This window comes from Oncorhynchus gorbuscha, linkage group LG02, assembly GCF_021184085.1.
Source record: "Oncorhynchus gorbuscha isolate QuinsamMale2020 ecotype Even-year linkage group LG02, OgorEven_v1.0, whole genome shotgun sequence".
NCBI lineage: Eukaryota > Metazoa > Chordata > Actinopteri > Salmoniformes > Salmonidae > Oncorhynchus > Oncorhynchus gorbuscha.
The window spans coordinates 18,682,742-18,695,714 of NC_060174.1; the positions used below are offsets into that span (position 1 = coordinate 18,682,742).

Consider the following 12,973-nt stretch of genomic DNA (forward strand, 5'->3'; position numbering starts at 1 on the left):
TCGGCTGTTTTTCCCCTGGCTACAATCACGGGCAGCCATTCTGTGACCACACAATTACCCACAAACAAATCATGTTTATAGAGTGGCACCCCGTATTATCTCCATATTCAACAGCGTTTAAGAAATATGTTACCTTCAACAGTGTTATATTGTGATCAATCCATCAATATTTTTTGATTATTGGTGTTGTAAAAATGTTAGCTAACGGGTTAGCAATTAGCATGTTTGGCATTTCAGTGGAAATACTACTGTTCCATACACTCTGCTGCTCACGGCTCCCCTACTTCTCTCTGTGTTTACTAGAGTGAACAGCCCATTGACTTTGTCAGTATTGTACTGAGAAGCAAAATGGAATACTCTTTTAGTCATCTTGCCCAATATCAATAACGAGTCACATAATAAGTTGCATGGACTCACTGTGTGCACACATTGAATATCCCTTTAAGCATGGTGAAGTTATTCATTATGCTTTGGATGGTGTATTAATACACCCAGTCACTACAAAGATACAGGTGCTCTTCCTAACTCCGACGCCAGAGAGGAAGGCAACCGCTCAGGGATTTCACCATGAGGCCAATGGTGCCTTTTTAAAAGTTAGAGTTGAATGGCTGTGATAGAACACTGAAGATAGATCAACATTGTACTTACTCTACAATACTAACCTAATTGACAGTGTGAAAAGGATGCCTGTACAGAATAAAAATATTCCGAAACATGCATCCTGTTTGCAACAAGGCACTAATGTAATACTGCAAAAAAACTGGCAAAGCAATTAACCCTTTGTCCTGAAGACAAAGTGTTATGTTTGGGGCAAATACAATACATTACTGAATACCAGTCGCCATATTTTCAAGCATATAGTGGTGGCTGCATCATAGTGTGGGTATGCTTGTAATCGTTAAGGACTTGAGTTGGAGCTAAACACAAGCAAAATCCTAGTGGAAAACCTGGTACATTATGCTTAATTGTAAGTCGCTCTGGATAAGAGCGTCTGCTAAATGACTGAAATGTAAACGTTAATACACTCTGAAGTGTGGTATTCTGGATGTTGCCAAATGTTTGTTCACTGCTCTCTCACTTCTCTATCAGGGACATGTATACTGGAGTGAACAGGCCACCCACTCAATCTGTAGTGCTGACAAGCACAATGGCAGCCTCTACAGAGTCATCCTGCCCAATATCGCTTTCCCTGGTACGCTTTCCCTGGTGAACTCGTTCACCCAGTTCTTCAACCAAAAGGTTTGTCTTTCAGCCCATGGAGTGAACTGTGTGATGTTTTCAAGGCACAAATGCTTAGTCAACCCCAGTTTGTCATGTTATTTGACTGATGGTATATCACTTATGTTTCCAGGCTCTGCTGTATGTGGGAATACCAGTAGAGTTTCTCCATATGAGTGTGTGCCATACCTTTTCTCTGGAACAGGCTCTCCCAGCTTCACCTGCGTTTCTCCAACAGGTGATGGTGAGTATGCAGAAGTGGAATGAAGGGTGGTTATTAGCTAAAGGTTCAGTGCAGCAGTTTTTATCCCAATAAAATCATTTTTGGGTAACAATTAAGTTCATTTGTTCTTAACTCACTTGCCTAGTAAAATAAAAAATAAAAAATAGGTGGGTTTTTAGCAATTAATCCAGCATTTGTCACACAATGCCACAGATGTCTCTTATGGTGTATGTATATATCTCATCTGTGGAACTGTACAAAATATAATATCAATCAGATGTAAGGAAAGATTCAAATGATATGTGATAGGTACACATTGGCCACTAATTTGTAGTTTATCAGTCTATATAAGTAGTTAATACAGCATTTTACAGTGCCTTTGGAAATTATTCAGACTCCTGACTTTTTCCACATTTTGTTACATTACAGCCTTATTCTATAATTGATTAAATCGTTTTTTCTCAATTAATTTTTAAATTTTTAAATATTTTAAATATTTTTTTTACAAATGTAGTTCAAATAAACTGATATCCCATTTACATAGATATTCAGACCCTTCACTCAGTACTTGGCACACCTGTATTTGGGGAGTTTCTCCCATTCTTCTCTGCAGATCCTCTCAAGCTTAGGGTCGTTGTTCTATTGGAAGGTGAACCTTCGCCCCAGTCTGAGGTCCTGAGCGCTCTGAAGCAGGTTTAAATCAAGGATCTCTCTGTGCTTTGCTCTGTTCATCTTTGCTTCGATCCTGACTAGTCTCTCAGTCCCTGCCGCTGAAAAACATCCCCACAGCATGATGCTGCCACCACCATGCTTCACTGTCGTGACGCTTGGCATTCAGGCCAAAGACTTCAATCTTGGTTTCATCAAACCAGAGAATCTTGTTTCTCATGGTCTGAGAGTCTTTCGGTTCCTTTTTGGCAAACTTCAAGAGTCTGTCATGTGCCTTTTACTGAGGAGTGGCTTCTATCTGGCTACTACTATAAAGGCCTGATTGGTGGAGTGCTGCTGAGATGGTAGTTGTTCTGGAAGTTTCACCCAAGGCTGTAAATGCTGCCAAAGGTGCTTCAACAAAGTACTGAGTAAAGTGTCTGAATACTTATATAAATGTGATATTTAAATGTTTTGTTCTTAATAAATTAGCAAAAATTTCTGAACTAGTTTTGTCTTTGTCATTATGGGGTATTGTGTGTAGATTGAGGGGGAGGGGACTATTTAATCAATTTTAGAATAAGGCTTTAATATAACAAAATGTGGAAAAAGTAAAGATCTGAATACTTTCCGACTGCACTGTACGAATTTGAACTTTTTTGACAACCAAGGTAACATTTTCTGAAGGCTACAGCATTGACCCGTTGAACTGAAACTTGGAAAGTGCCGTGAGTGACATGATACAGCGCACTGGCTGGCTCGTGTGTGTGTGGTGTGGCAATGCACTACCATATTGAGTGCAGCACGTTGGCAGTACTTACTGTGACTTGTTGTGCAATGCAGCGCATTCATTGGCCAAAAATGAATTTACAATACAAATCATTGCGTGGCCAGATAGAAATGTCACGGGCTGAATTCGACCAATGGCCCTTGTTTGACACGTGCCTTAGTTCCACATTGAGACAGCATACTTAGTCTGTTTCTTGTAATAAAGAAATGTACACACCAAACAAAAATATAAACGCAATATGTAAAGTGTTGGTCACATGTTTCATAAGCTGAAATAAAATATCCCAGAAAATAACCCAGAAATGTTTCAGAAATGTTTATGCATGTTTCATATGCATAAAAAGCTTATTTGTCTACACAAATTTATTTACATCCCTGTTAGTGAGAATTTCTCCTTTGCCAAGATAATCCATCTACCTGCCAGGTGTGGCATATGAAGAAGCTTATTAAATAGCATGATCATTACTCAGTACACCTTGTGCTGGGGGCAATGAAAGGCCACTCTAAAATATCCAGTTTTGTCACACAATGCCACAGATGTCTCAAATTTTGAGTGAGTATGCATTTGGCATGCTGACTGCAGAAATGTCCACCAGAGCTTTTGCCAGAGAATTGAATGTTCATTTCTCTAGCATAAGCCGCCTCAAGTTATTTCAGAGAATTTGGCAGTACGTCCAACCGCAGACCACATGTATAGTATCGCCTGGACGAGCGGTTTGCTGATGTCAAAGTTGTGAGCACAGTGCCACATGGTGGCGGTGGGGTTATGGTATCGGCAGGCATCAGCTACAGACAACAATTTTATTTTATCAATGGCAATTTGAATGCACAGGGATACGGTGACCAGATCCTGAGGCCCATTGTTGTGCCATTCATCCGCCGCCATTCAATATAATAATGCACAGCCCCATGTCGCAAGGATCTGTACACATTTCCCGGAAGCTGAACATTTTCCAGTTCTTCTATGGCCTGCGTACTCACCAGACATGTCACCCATTGAGCATGTTTGGAATGCTCTGGATTGACATGTACGACAGCGTGTTCCAGTTCCTGCCCATATCCAGCAACTTCACACAGCCATTAAAGAGTGGGACAACATTCCACCGGCCACAACAGCCTGATCAACACTATGCGAAGGAGATGTGGTTGCTGCATGAAGTAAATGGTGGTCACACCAGATACTGAATGGTTTTCTTGTCCACGGCCCAAATGTTTTTTTTTTTTTGGGGGGGGTCCATAGATTAGGGCCTAATTTATTTATTTAAATCGACTGATTTCCTTATGAACTGTAATTCATTAAAGTCTTTGAAATTCTTGCGTTATATTTTTGTTCAGTATAAATGTATATATTGAGGATTGGCCAGTAAATGATGATTTTGAATATGAACACAATTAAGGCCTAATATATCGATCGCTTGGGACTGACTATGTTCTATCTGCATTTTGGTCAGAATTTCATTATCGACAGTCTTGTTCTGTTAAATTTCTCTACCAATATAGTACTCAAAATACCCCTGTTAATGTTCAAAAGAATACAAGATAAAAATCTGACAATATTCAAACCAACAAAGGTTTCTGAACTTTAAAGCCAATTATCTCAGAATCATCTTTTTGCAGATAGTACCTTAAAATCCAAAGCTCTCGATGGCTAATAAGACATATGTATTAACATATTTAAACACACATTTAAACTATACATTAGTGGTAGTACTTTATTATTGTTTAATATAAAATCTTACCTTAACTAACCGCTCTATATTCTGCCCAGTGGTGGTGGTGGAGGGATGCGTTCAGGCCCTCCAGAAAACTCGCCTTCCAAGATTTCTCCCTGAAAAAGTCCCAGGATCCACTCATACATGGCCCCTGAGACTTGTCCTGTCAAGGTAAGCCCTGCCATTGAACAGGATGAGTCAGTGGGCTTATTCACGACAGTATCAAGGGGGGACATTTTCCTCAGTGAAGCATCTAATATGGTTAATTTGTACTTTTAATTGATGTAGCACGTGAAGGAATTTTAATACAATTTATTACTTGACATTATGCGCAATGTCTCGGTTTTAATTCCATCAAGTTGAGTTTTAACTTCTATTTAAGGGATTCTTGTTAAAACCGATATAGATCTCAATGGGAATGAAGAATAAATGAAATAATTTGATATTAATTTAAGGAAACCCAATTTTAAAGGATGAATTAAATGAATGTAATCTAATTGACTCCAAGGCCCCTGGTGTCTCGTAACCGTGCCTCACCTGACAGACTGCCCTCTGTTAAAGGGCTTAAGTGAAGAATGTGATCTATATGCTTAGTATACAGCCATCTCCTCCCTCAGGACACTCTGCTAAAGCTGGACTTGGACTGCAACTGAGTGTCCCAAGCCACTTGTGTAAGAGAGACCGGTGTCCAGCAGTGCTCCCGCTTGACTGTGGCTTTCCACTTCAGTTTCAATGAAGGCTAGAAAATGACTTGTACAATTGACTTGAACAATATTTTCTGTGAATTTTTTTCCAAGCTATTGATTTTCCTGACTTGACTGTAATTTAATTAGAATTGTCCCTAGCCTTGGCGGTCCTCATGCATATCAGTTATTTAGCTACAGATTGACACCTCTGCCTATCTGGGGTACTGTATCCCTTATGCATACAGTTTCATTGTGACATCTCAATGTCCCTTTGCACTCAGTTGACTAATCTGTCCAAAGAAAGTTTTGTAATTCATATTTGGACTAATATGTAGATACATTGTGTGTGTATCTATCACTCCACATTTGATAGTGTATGCAAAACAATGTACCAGCCTTACAACTGAACCAGCCATACACAGAGACATGGGTTGTACATTCTGCTCCTAGTCACATGCATCTCTGCTGTTATCTGGTGTTTGGGGATCAACTGAAGTTGAGGTGTGTTTTAATATAAAATGACAACAAGGGGGTAGAAGGTGGCTCTGACATTGAAGTAGAGTATTCACGTAACTCTGTAATCAAGTCATTTTTTGTACTGGTCTGCGTTGTTTAGATCAGTTGCTATGCCTTCTTTGAAAAACAATTGTTTGCCTTTTGATTATTGTAAATTATTTGTTGTCCTGTGTTTAATCTTAGGCATTCTTCTTTGTTTTTTCTTTAGATTCTTAACTACTGAGTGAGCTTTATTTATGTTTTGAATGGAGGTTCTATTTATTTTTGGAAGGACTGCCGTTATTGAAACCTGACCGTTTTTGTGGTTACTTTTGAATAGTCTTTCAGTTCATCTTTACTTGTTGACAGTTGAGTTTATTTAATTGAAATGAAATAAAATAGCTTTCTCCATATTCCATGAGGTGATTTCATTAACTAATATGCTATCTTTCATAGTTGGCAAATAATATATCTTATCACCTTAATTGATAAAAGGCTTGATCCTGCAATTGCAATAATGACGATACATTTTGAATGTAAAATTGCTTTGTACAGTGAGTAATGTGGTTGCCTTTAAACCAGACATGACAAGAATTATGAGCAGAGAGGAGAGCTGCGCCTTAATTCCCTTACTTCCTTATTAGTTCAGATCAAGGAAATGAACAAGGTAATAAAGCAGCTTTGGATTACTATTGTGATAGATGTCGTTGGAAACAAGATACAGAAGCATTGTAAAGCTATCACTTAGAGTAATACTTTTTATTATCACAGGGCAGTTGAACATCAACCTGTCAAACATTACCATAGTTAAGCCCATTTGTGCATGGCTGTCTTCTAAATGTATAGCCTTAGGTGACTGTTGGACTTTTGACCTCAAGTCTTCTGAGGCGAAAGGGTATCCAGGTTAAGTAGTTTTCTGAGGATGCACAATCAGGTCCAGTAGAGTGGATTACGGTGGCGGGGATTACTGAATGATTGAATGAATTATTGACCTCATTGTTCTTAATTGATTTACCTGTATAAATAAAGGTGAAATAATAAACAAGTAACAAATTGGCACCAATGACTGCTATGCTATCTATGGCTGCATCCCTCATCTTGCCACAAACGGAAACTGTCAACTACAATGTTCCCAGTAATAATTAAATTAGAGCACATTATTTTACGATTTCCATAATTCAAATCTGAATAAAGAAAATTTATCGGCCATTGTTTGAGGAAGATTGGTTAACTGGTTCAGGATGTGAAACGTAATCGTTGAGAGAACAATACAGTGAGTGTAAGAGAAATGACTTGTGGCCCCGTTCAGACACAACCCTTAGCCCCTACACTAGGCTCTGGGATCTGACTGGCCCTGTTCAGATACAACTCCTAGTTCCTACACTAAGAACTTGTGTAGATCTGAAAGGAATGGATATGTTTCAGCAGGAAGGCACATTCCTCCTTAGCCTAATCAGAGGGCAAAGTGGATCTGGCATCTACCATGTTCTGTACATGTGTATTTTATGACCTGTAATGAGTTTCTAATGACAATTTCTGTGGAAACAGACAAACGTATCTTCTCACTACCAAATTGCTTAACCCTATCCACTTTTGGATCAACATGAAGTGTCTAGGAAGTAGAGACGACATGGGTTGGTTCTGGATGGAAACCACGTTTCTTTAGAAAGAGCAGTTGACAAAGTGTTAGTGACAGCCTTGTGCAAGTGTTGAAGCCAGCGTCCTCTTCCAAGTTGAAAATCTCCACATGAACGTGTGCACTAATCTCCCCCTGTCCCTCCTATTTATAACTGCTTTAAGAAAGAGGAAGGGCAGCAATGAGATTAGATCAGAGCCTCATGGATCTTCTGCTCAAATGACTTTTACTCTTCTTCCCCACATAACGGTCCTCATCAGGAGAAGAAAAGGAGGCTTTGTTCTTCCCCTTGTTGCCCTTTGGACTTACAGGACCACAAATGAGAAGTACTGCACAAAGTAATGCCACTGAATGGGATAACTGGGCCTAGATGATTTTTATAAGACGCTTCAGGTGGCTCGGCAAGGTGCACTGAGTCGATGGAGCTTTTTTTCCGGCAGTGTTTCCTCCCTTGTTCTTCTGTTAACGTCTGATGAAGACTGCACCCTGGTTGATACGACTCGCACTTCTGAGTGTTGGAACTGCGTAATTTGCCTTTGTGTTATCTAATATTCTTGTGCTCTATTGTTATCCCATCTGGGACTGGTTGGTTTCTATGCACAATTAACAGCCAGCACTCACAGAAAACCTAACAAAAGTGTCTTGAAAGTGCATCATGGATGCTAATAGTGCTCAGCTAAAGACTAAGCTGAAAGAGCGACGCTCTACCATCAATGTGCTGGGAGCCAGTTTCTCACAGTCCATTGAGGAAGAAAAGGCCTTCTATTTCTCCCAGGGCAGTTCTGTTAAGCCATGGAACTCTTTGGAACACCTGGACAGCCCTGCTCCTGAGGGCCAGATCCCAAGACACCAAAAAGAGACATTGAGACCACAACATAACATTAACATCAACGTAGGGGGAAAAGTCTTTCACATTCCCAAGAAGATGGCCGTCAGATTCCCTCGCACACGGATAGGCTCCTTGGCCCTGTGCACAGACCGCGTCAAACAGCTCACTCTGTGCGATGACTACTCGGTGCTCAGCAACGAGTTCTTCTTCGATCGCGACCCAACTTTCTTTTACTACATCTTTCATTTCTACAGCAGTGGCGTTCTGTGGGTGATGCAGGAACTGTGCCCTATCAACTTCGAGGAGGAGATGCAGTACTGGGGCCTGAGCTGGAATGACACCCAGCGCTGTTGCCGTATCCTGTTTGAGGAGAAGGTGGATGAACTCCGGGACAATCTGAAGGTGGAAAAGGAACTCTTAGCGGAGATCGAGATAAAGCATGATGAGGAAGGCTACAAGACCATGTTCCTGGGTGGAATTCGCAAAGACCTCTGGGACCTGATGGAAAATCCTTACTCCTCGCTGTCGGCCAAATCCTTTGCAGTTTTCTCTAGCCTCCTGGTGCTCATCTCCATCGTGGCTATGACCCTCAACACTGTGAAGGAACTGAGGACCCACACCCTCTCTGGCAAGACCTACCTGGAATGGGTAGAGATCTTCTCTATTCTCTTCTTCACAATCGAGTACTTCATGCGCCTTGTTACGACTTGTGACATAAAGCACTTCGTCAAAAGCTCCCTGAACTTGGTGGACCTGGTGGCCGTCATGCCCTACTTTATCCAGCTGATATTTGAAGCGTTTGCCAACGTGGAGGACCTCAGTGCCCAGGAAGATCTCAAAACCCTGGCTCGTGTCAGCAAGGTCAGCAAAGTGCTCAAAGTTGTCAAGCTTATGCGCATCTTTCGCATCCTGAAGCTGGCCCGTCACTCCACCGGCATGAGGGCGTTTGGGTTCACCCTGCGCCAGTGCTACCAGCAGGTGTGTTGCCTTTTCCTCTTCATCGCCATGGGCATTTTCATGTTCTCTGCCCTCCTGCATTCGGTAGAACGGGATGTCGAAGGCTCTCCATTCAGGAGTATTCCTGATACCTGGTGGTGGGCGACTGTGAGTACCCAAACTTGTACTCAGACTTGAATGTAAATTATACTATGTATGTAGCTTTTGGTTGACTTACTTGACTTTGTCCTTGATGCTACATCTAACCTTAAAATATGTTATTTGAAAAGTACAACATAAATACCGTTTTTCATATTGTTGAGAAATAACCAACACTCCCTCTGTAGTTACATACTCAGCATAGGGGTGTTATTTCCTCCCCTAATCATATCTTCCCCCTATATAAAACCCATGAGAACTAATTTCAAACCAGCATTTCTCTTGTGTGACAACAGAGAAGCATATCATGTTTGTGTGCGGCCCAATGTACTGTATATCAAGTTTAGATTCAGATTAAATACTTAAAGGATTAGTACTCTCTGATGTAATCCTAGTACATGTGAAATACAAACTGAATTGCAATTATACTGTTCTTGTCACGGCATTTTGGACTTGTGGGGAAAGTTGAAGGGCAGTATTTTGTTGCAGATCCTCATGGATCATTTGATATGTATTACACAATTGTGCAACTTCCCAATTTTTACATTCACTTCCTTAGTCTCTATTGTATTGAATCTGACATTCCATACCATTTCCACCTCCTATATGCTAACAGTAATTTTTCAGGGACAAGTTTCATTTTACCATTACATCTAAGGGACAAAACAAAAGGTTAAAACAAGATATCAAATAACACAACCAAGGTAAATGACAATAATGTTAATACTTCAATCTTGAGACTTCCTTCCAAACTATCTTCACTACATACTACTATTATAACCATAGTGTCATTATTAACATAAAACATGTTGACAATGACAGAGGAAGGCAAGCTCTGAGAGTGTGTCCCTCTAACCCCGCATTACAGGTGAGCATCTCCCAAGTGGGTTATGGGGACGTGGTGCCCGTATCCCTTCCTGGCCGCGTGGTGGCATTCTCCTGCATCTTCTTCGGCATCATTCTCAATGGCATGCCCATCTCTCTCCTCTTCAACAAGTTCTCAGACTACTATGCCAAGCTCAAGTACCAAGAGTCCACCTCAACCGGTGTGAAACGCCGCTTGATGCTCAAGGCCCGTCTCCGTCGCAAACTGGACGTGTGCTTCAATCCCTCTATGGGCGACCTGGAGGAAGGCAGGAGCCACTGAGCTCTAGACAGGATGTACTTTTTTTACATTGCAGGGGGTATTTCAAGACTTCTCTACCAAATCACCAGTGGGGAGGTGGGGTAGGGTCTGGACTAATTGGAGTGAAATGGAGCTAATGATAAGGACTGGGGACACACAAAGCAGACTCATAGAGAGGATGTACAAGGGAGGATGTGGGTGTCACCTTATGTTGGGAACTGATACTGCGATCTTGAGAAAATTCCTGATACTGTAGAGCAGTTCCTGTAAAGTCAATGATATGTGGTGTATTGTGCATAGTGTGTTTGTTTAGCAGACCAGAGTGTTGTAAGTTACAGTACATTGTAAATGCAGTATACCATGTTGCAATCTTTGCTCTATTTACTTGCACAAATTAAAGCTGATTCTTGTCATAGTCTATCATGTCATGACTCTTATCATTGCTTATCATAAGTGTGTGTAATCTTTACGAATGTATATATTTAAAAAAAACTTTTCTATTAAAACACTTCATTGCACACAGTCAAATCACAAGTTAATTTGTGTGGTGTCAAATGTAACACTATGGTCCCACCCTCATTTTGTGTTAAAACTACTCTGGTCATGGTGTTATTTTTGGAGTTAAAACGACACAATTGTGTAAATATCCAACTCTCAGAGTTGATTCAATTTAACTCCAATGGCCATTTTCCTCTTCAGTAGAATTTATTTGTATTTTTATCATATCCCTATTTTACACTTTTCTGTGTTTGGAATTAACAATCAACTACAGCAGAGTACATTTCTCTTTCAGTTTACTTCCTTTGAGTTATAAGGGTTTGAAGCCTTATTTGAATATTTCTTAGTGTCAAATTATATGCTGGTTTGTAATGTGATATCCAATCTCTGTTGGAAGCCCACTTACAGGAAGATGTCCTGCACTTTTAAATCACTCAACTTGCATTTAGAATGCCTGAAGGAGTAGAGAAGAAAATGCAGAATATAAAGACTAGCGATGGGTTCTTTTGCGAACGAACGGCTCTTTTTTTTAAAAACGGCTCTTTTTGTTCGAACTCAACGTTTTTAACACCTGTAACTGGTATTTCCTGCAACCTAGAGCAAAAATGGCCCTATGTGATAACAAATAGTTATTTTAAGAACGTTGCGCTGAGGTGGTGGGGCTCAGTTATCAAGTTAGCTAAGCAGTTGTGTTGTCAAATATGATCATTATTGGCCTCATTCCACTTTTTAGTACAACCATTCATGACAAATTGTTCACCTATATTTGAACATGGTCTACAATTAGTGTCATCTTCAATTAAAATATTAACTTCCCCCGGTAAACCTATAATGCCTTAGGCTCTTTTCCCTCTCAGTCTCGACTTTAACCCCAGACCCATTCTCTATAACATTAGCTGCGGGCTCATTCTCCGGTGGTGCTGACAAAGGTCCAGCAGCAGCAGCTGATAATTGTAGTTAGCTGCGTTTTACACTTAGCTAGCTAACCAACTAGGCAGTTATCAGACACTCACTCGGTCAGAGAAGTATGGCTAAGTTACAAAGTAGACATTGCGTTAGCCAACGTCGGCTGACTCCATCTACTCCTGTCTATAGGTCTTCTTCTAGGTTCAAAACAATATGGCTATAGTCCGGTACTTCATTGTCAGAAGAAACCCACTCACACACTGCAATCTAGTGCAGTCAAAAAGTATTAATTAAGCTCATTGTTCCAAAAGTATTCACCTGAATCTTCGTCAAGCATGGACAACGTTCTAGTTCATATCTTTATGGTGCACGTGCAGCCCAGAAGTATATAATCGATTTATATCCCCAATTCACAATGTCAGATTGAAAAAATAAGTGACATAACAGATTCATACATATATATGCACTACTCATTGTTTTTTAGGGGGGGTTATAGTGAAACATGTACTTTAAGTCTGTTCTCAGGTGGTGAGTCAGGTAGTCCTGGGGGGCAGGGGGCAGATGAAGGGTGAGACTGTTGCAGCTATTGGTAGATGGCCTTCACTTTGTTTTGAAAGGAGGCCAGAAAACTGTCAGAGGTCGGTGTTGACTGTGAGAGAGGGTTTGTCCAGTGGGCGGAGAAGTTTGTTGTTGGTTGAGAAAAGCAGTATTGGGTTTCCTTGTTTATTCCTTATGATGTTGGAGAAATAGGCAGATTTTATTGTGGCAAGTGAGTCCTTGTGTACGTGTTTTTTTTTTGTAGGCCTCCTTCTGGACGATGAGCCCTGTCTGTTTGTATCGCTGTTCTAGTTGTCATCCTTTGGCTGTCATGGCAGGAGTGTACCCTGGCATTGGGATGTTGGAGACCACCCTTATTTTAAGGGGGGCCAGAACATCCAGGTGGGAGGAGAGCTTGCTCACTGTTGTAATGAGCCAGCAGGTCAGTCACTGCAGATATATTAGGGTCAGTGGTGTCATGTGATTGCAGTAGATCCATTAGGTCAGCAGTGTGGATCCTTTTAGCTATTTCTGTAGGAAATTGTGCACTTGTTGGTAGGCTTGGGCATGGGGGC

The 12,973-nt window shown here is 40.8% G+C and overlaps 1 protein-coding gene across 1 annotated transcript; it reads left to right on the forward strand.

The window, feature by feature from the left end:
• The first annotated feature begins 1,093 nt into the window (after window positions 1-1,093).
• LOC123998420 (potassium voltage-gated channel subfamily V member 2-like) lies at window positions 1,094-10,875 on the forward strand. The gene is made up of 5 exons (XM_046303499.1): window positions 1,094-1,239; window positions 1,352-1,462; window positions 4,647-4,761; window positions 5,208-9,340; window positions 10,200-10,875. The coding sequence occupies exons 4-5, from the start codon at window positions 8,063-8,065 to the stop codon at window positions 10,476-10,478; spliced, it is 1,557 nt and encodes a 518-aa protein (XP_046159455.1). The 5' UTR covers window positions 1,094-1,239; window positions 1,352-1,462; window positions 4,647-4,761; window positions 5,208-8,062; the 3' UTR covers window positions 10,479-10,875.
• Window positions 10,876-12,973: the final 2,098 nt, after the last annotated feature.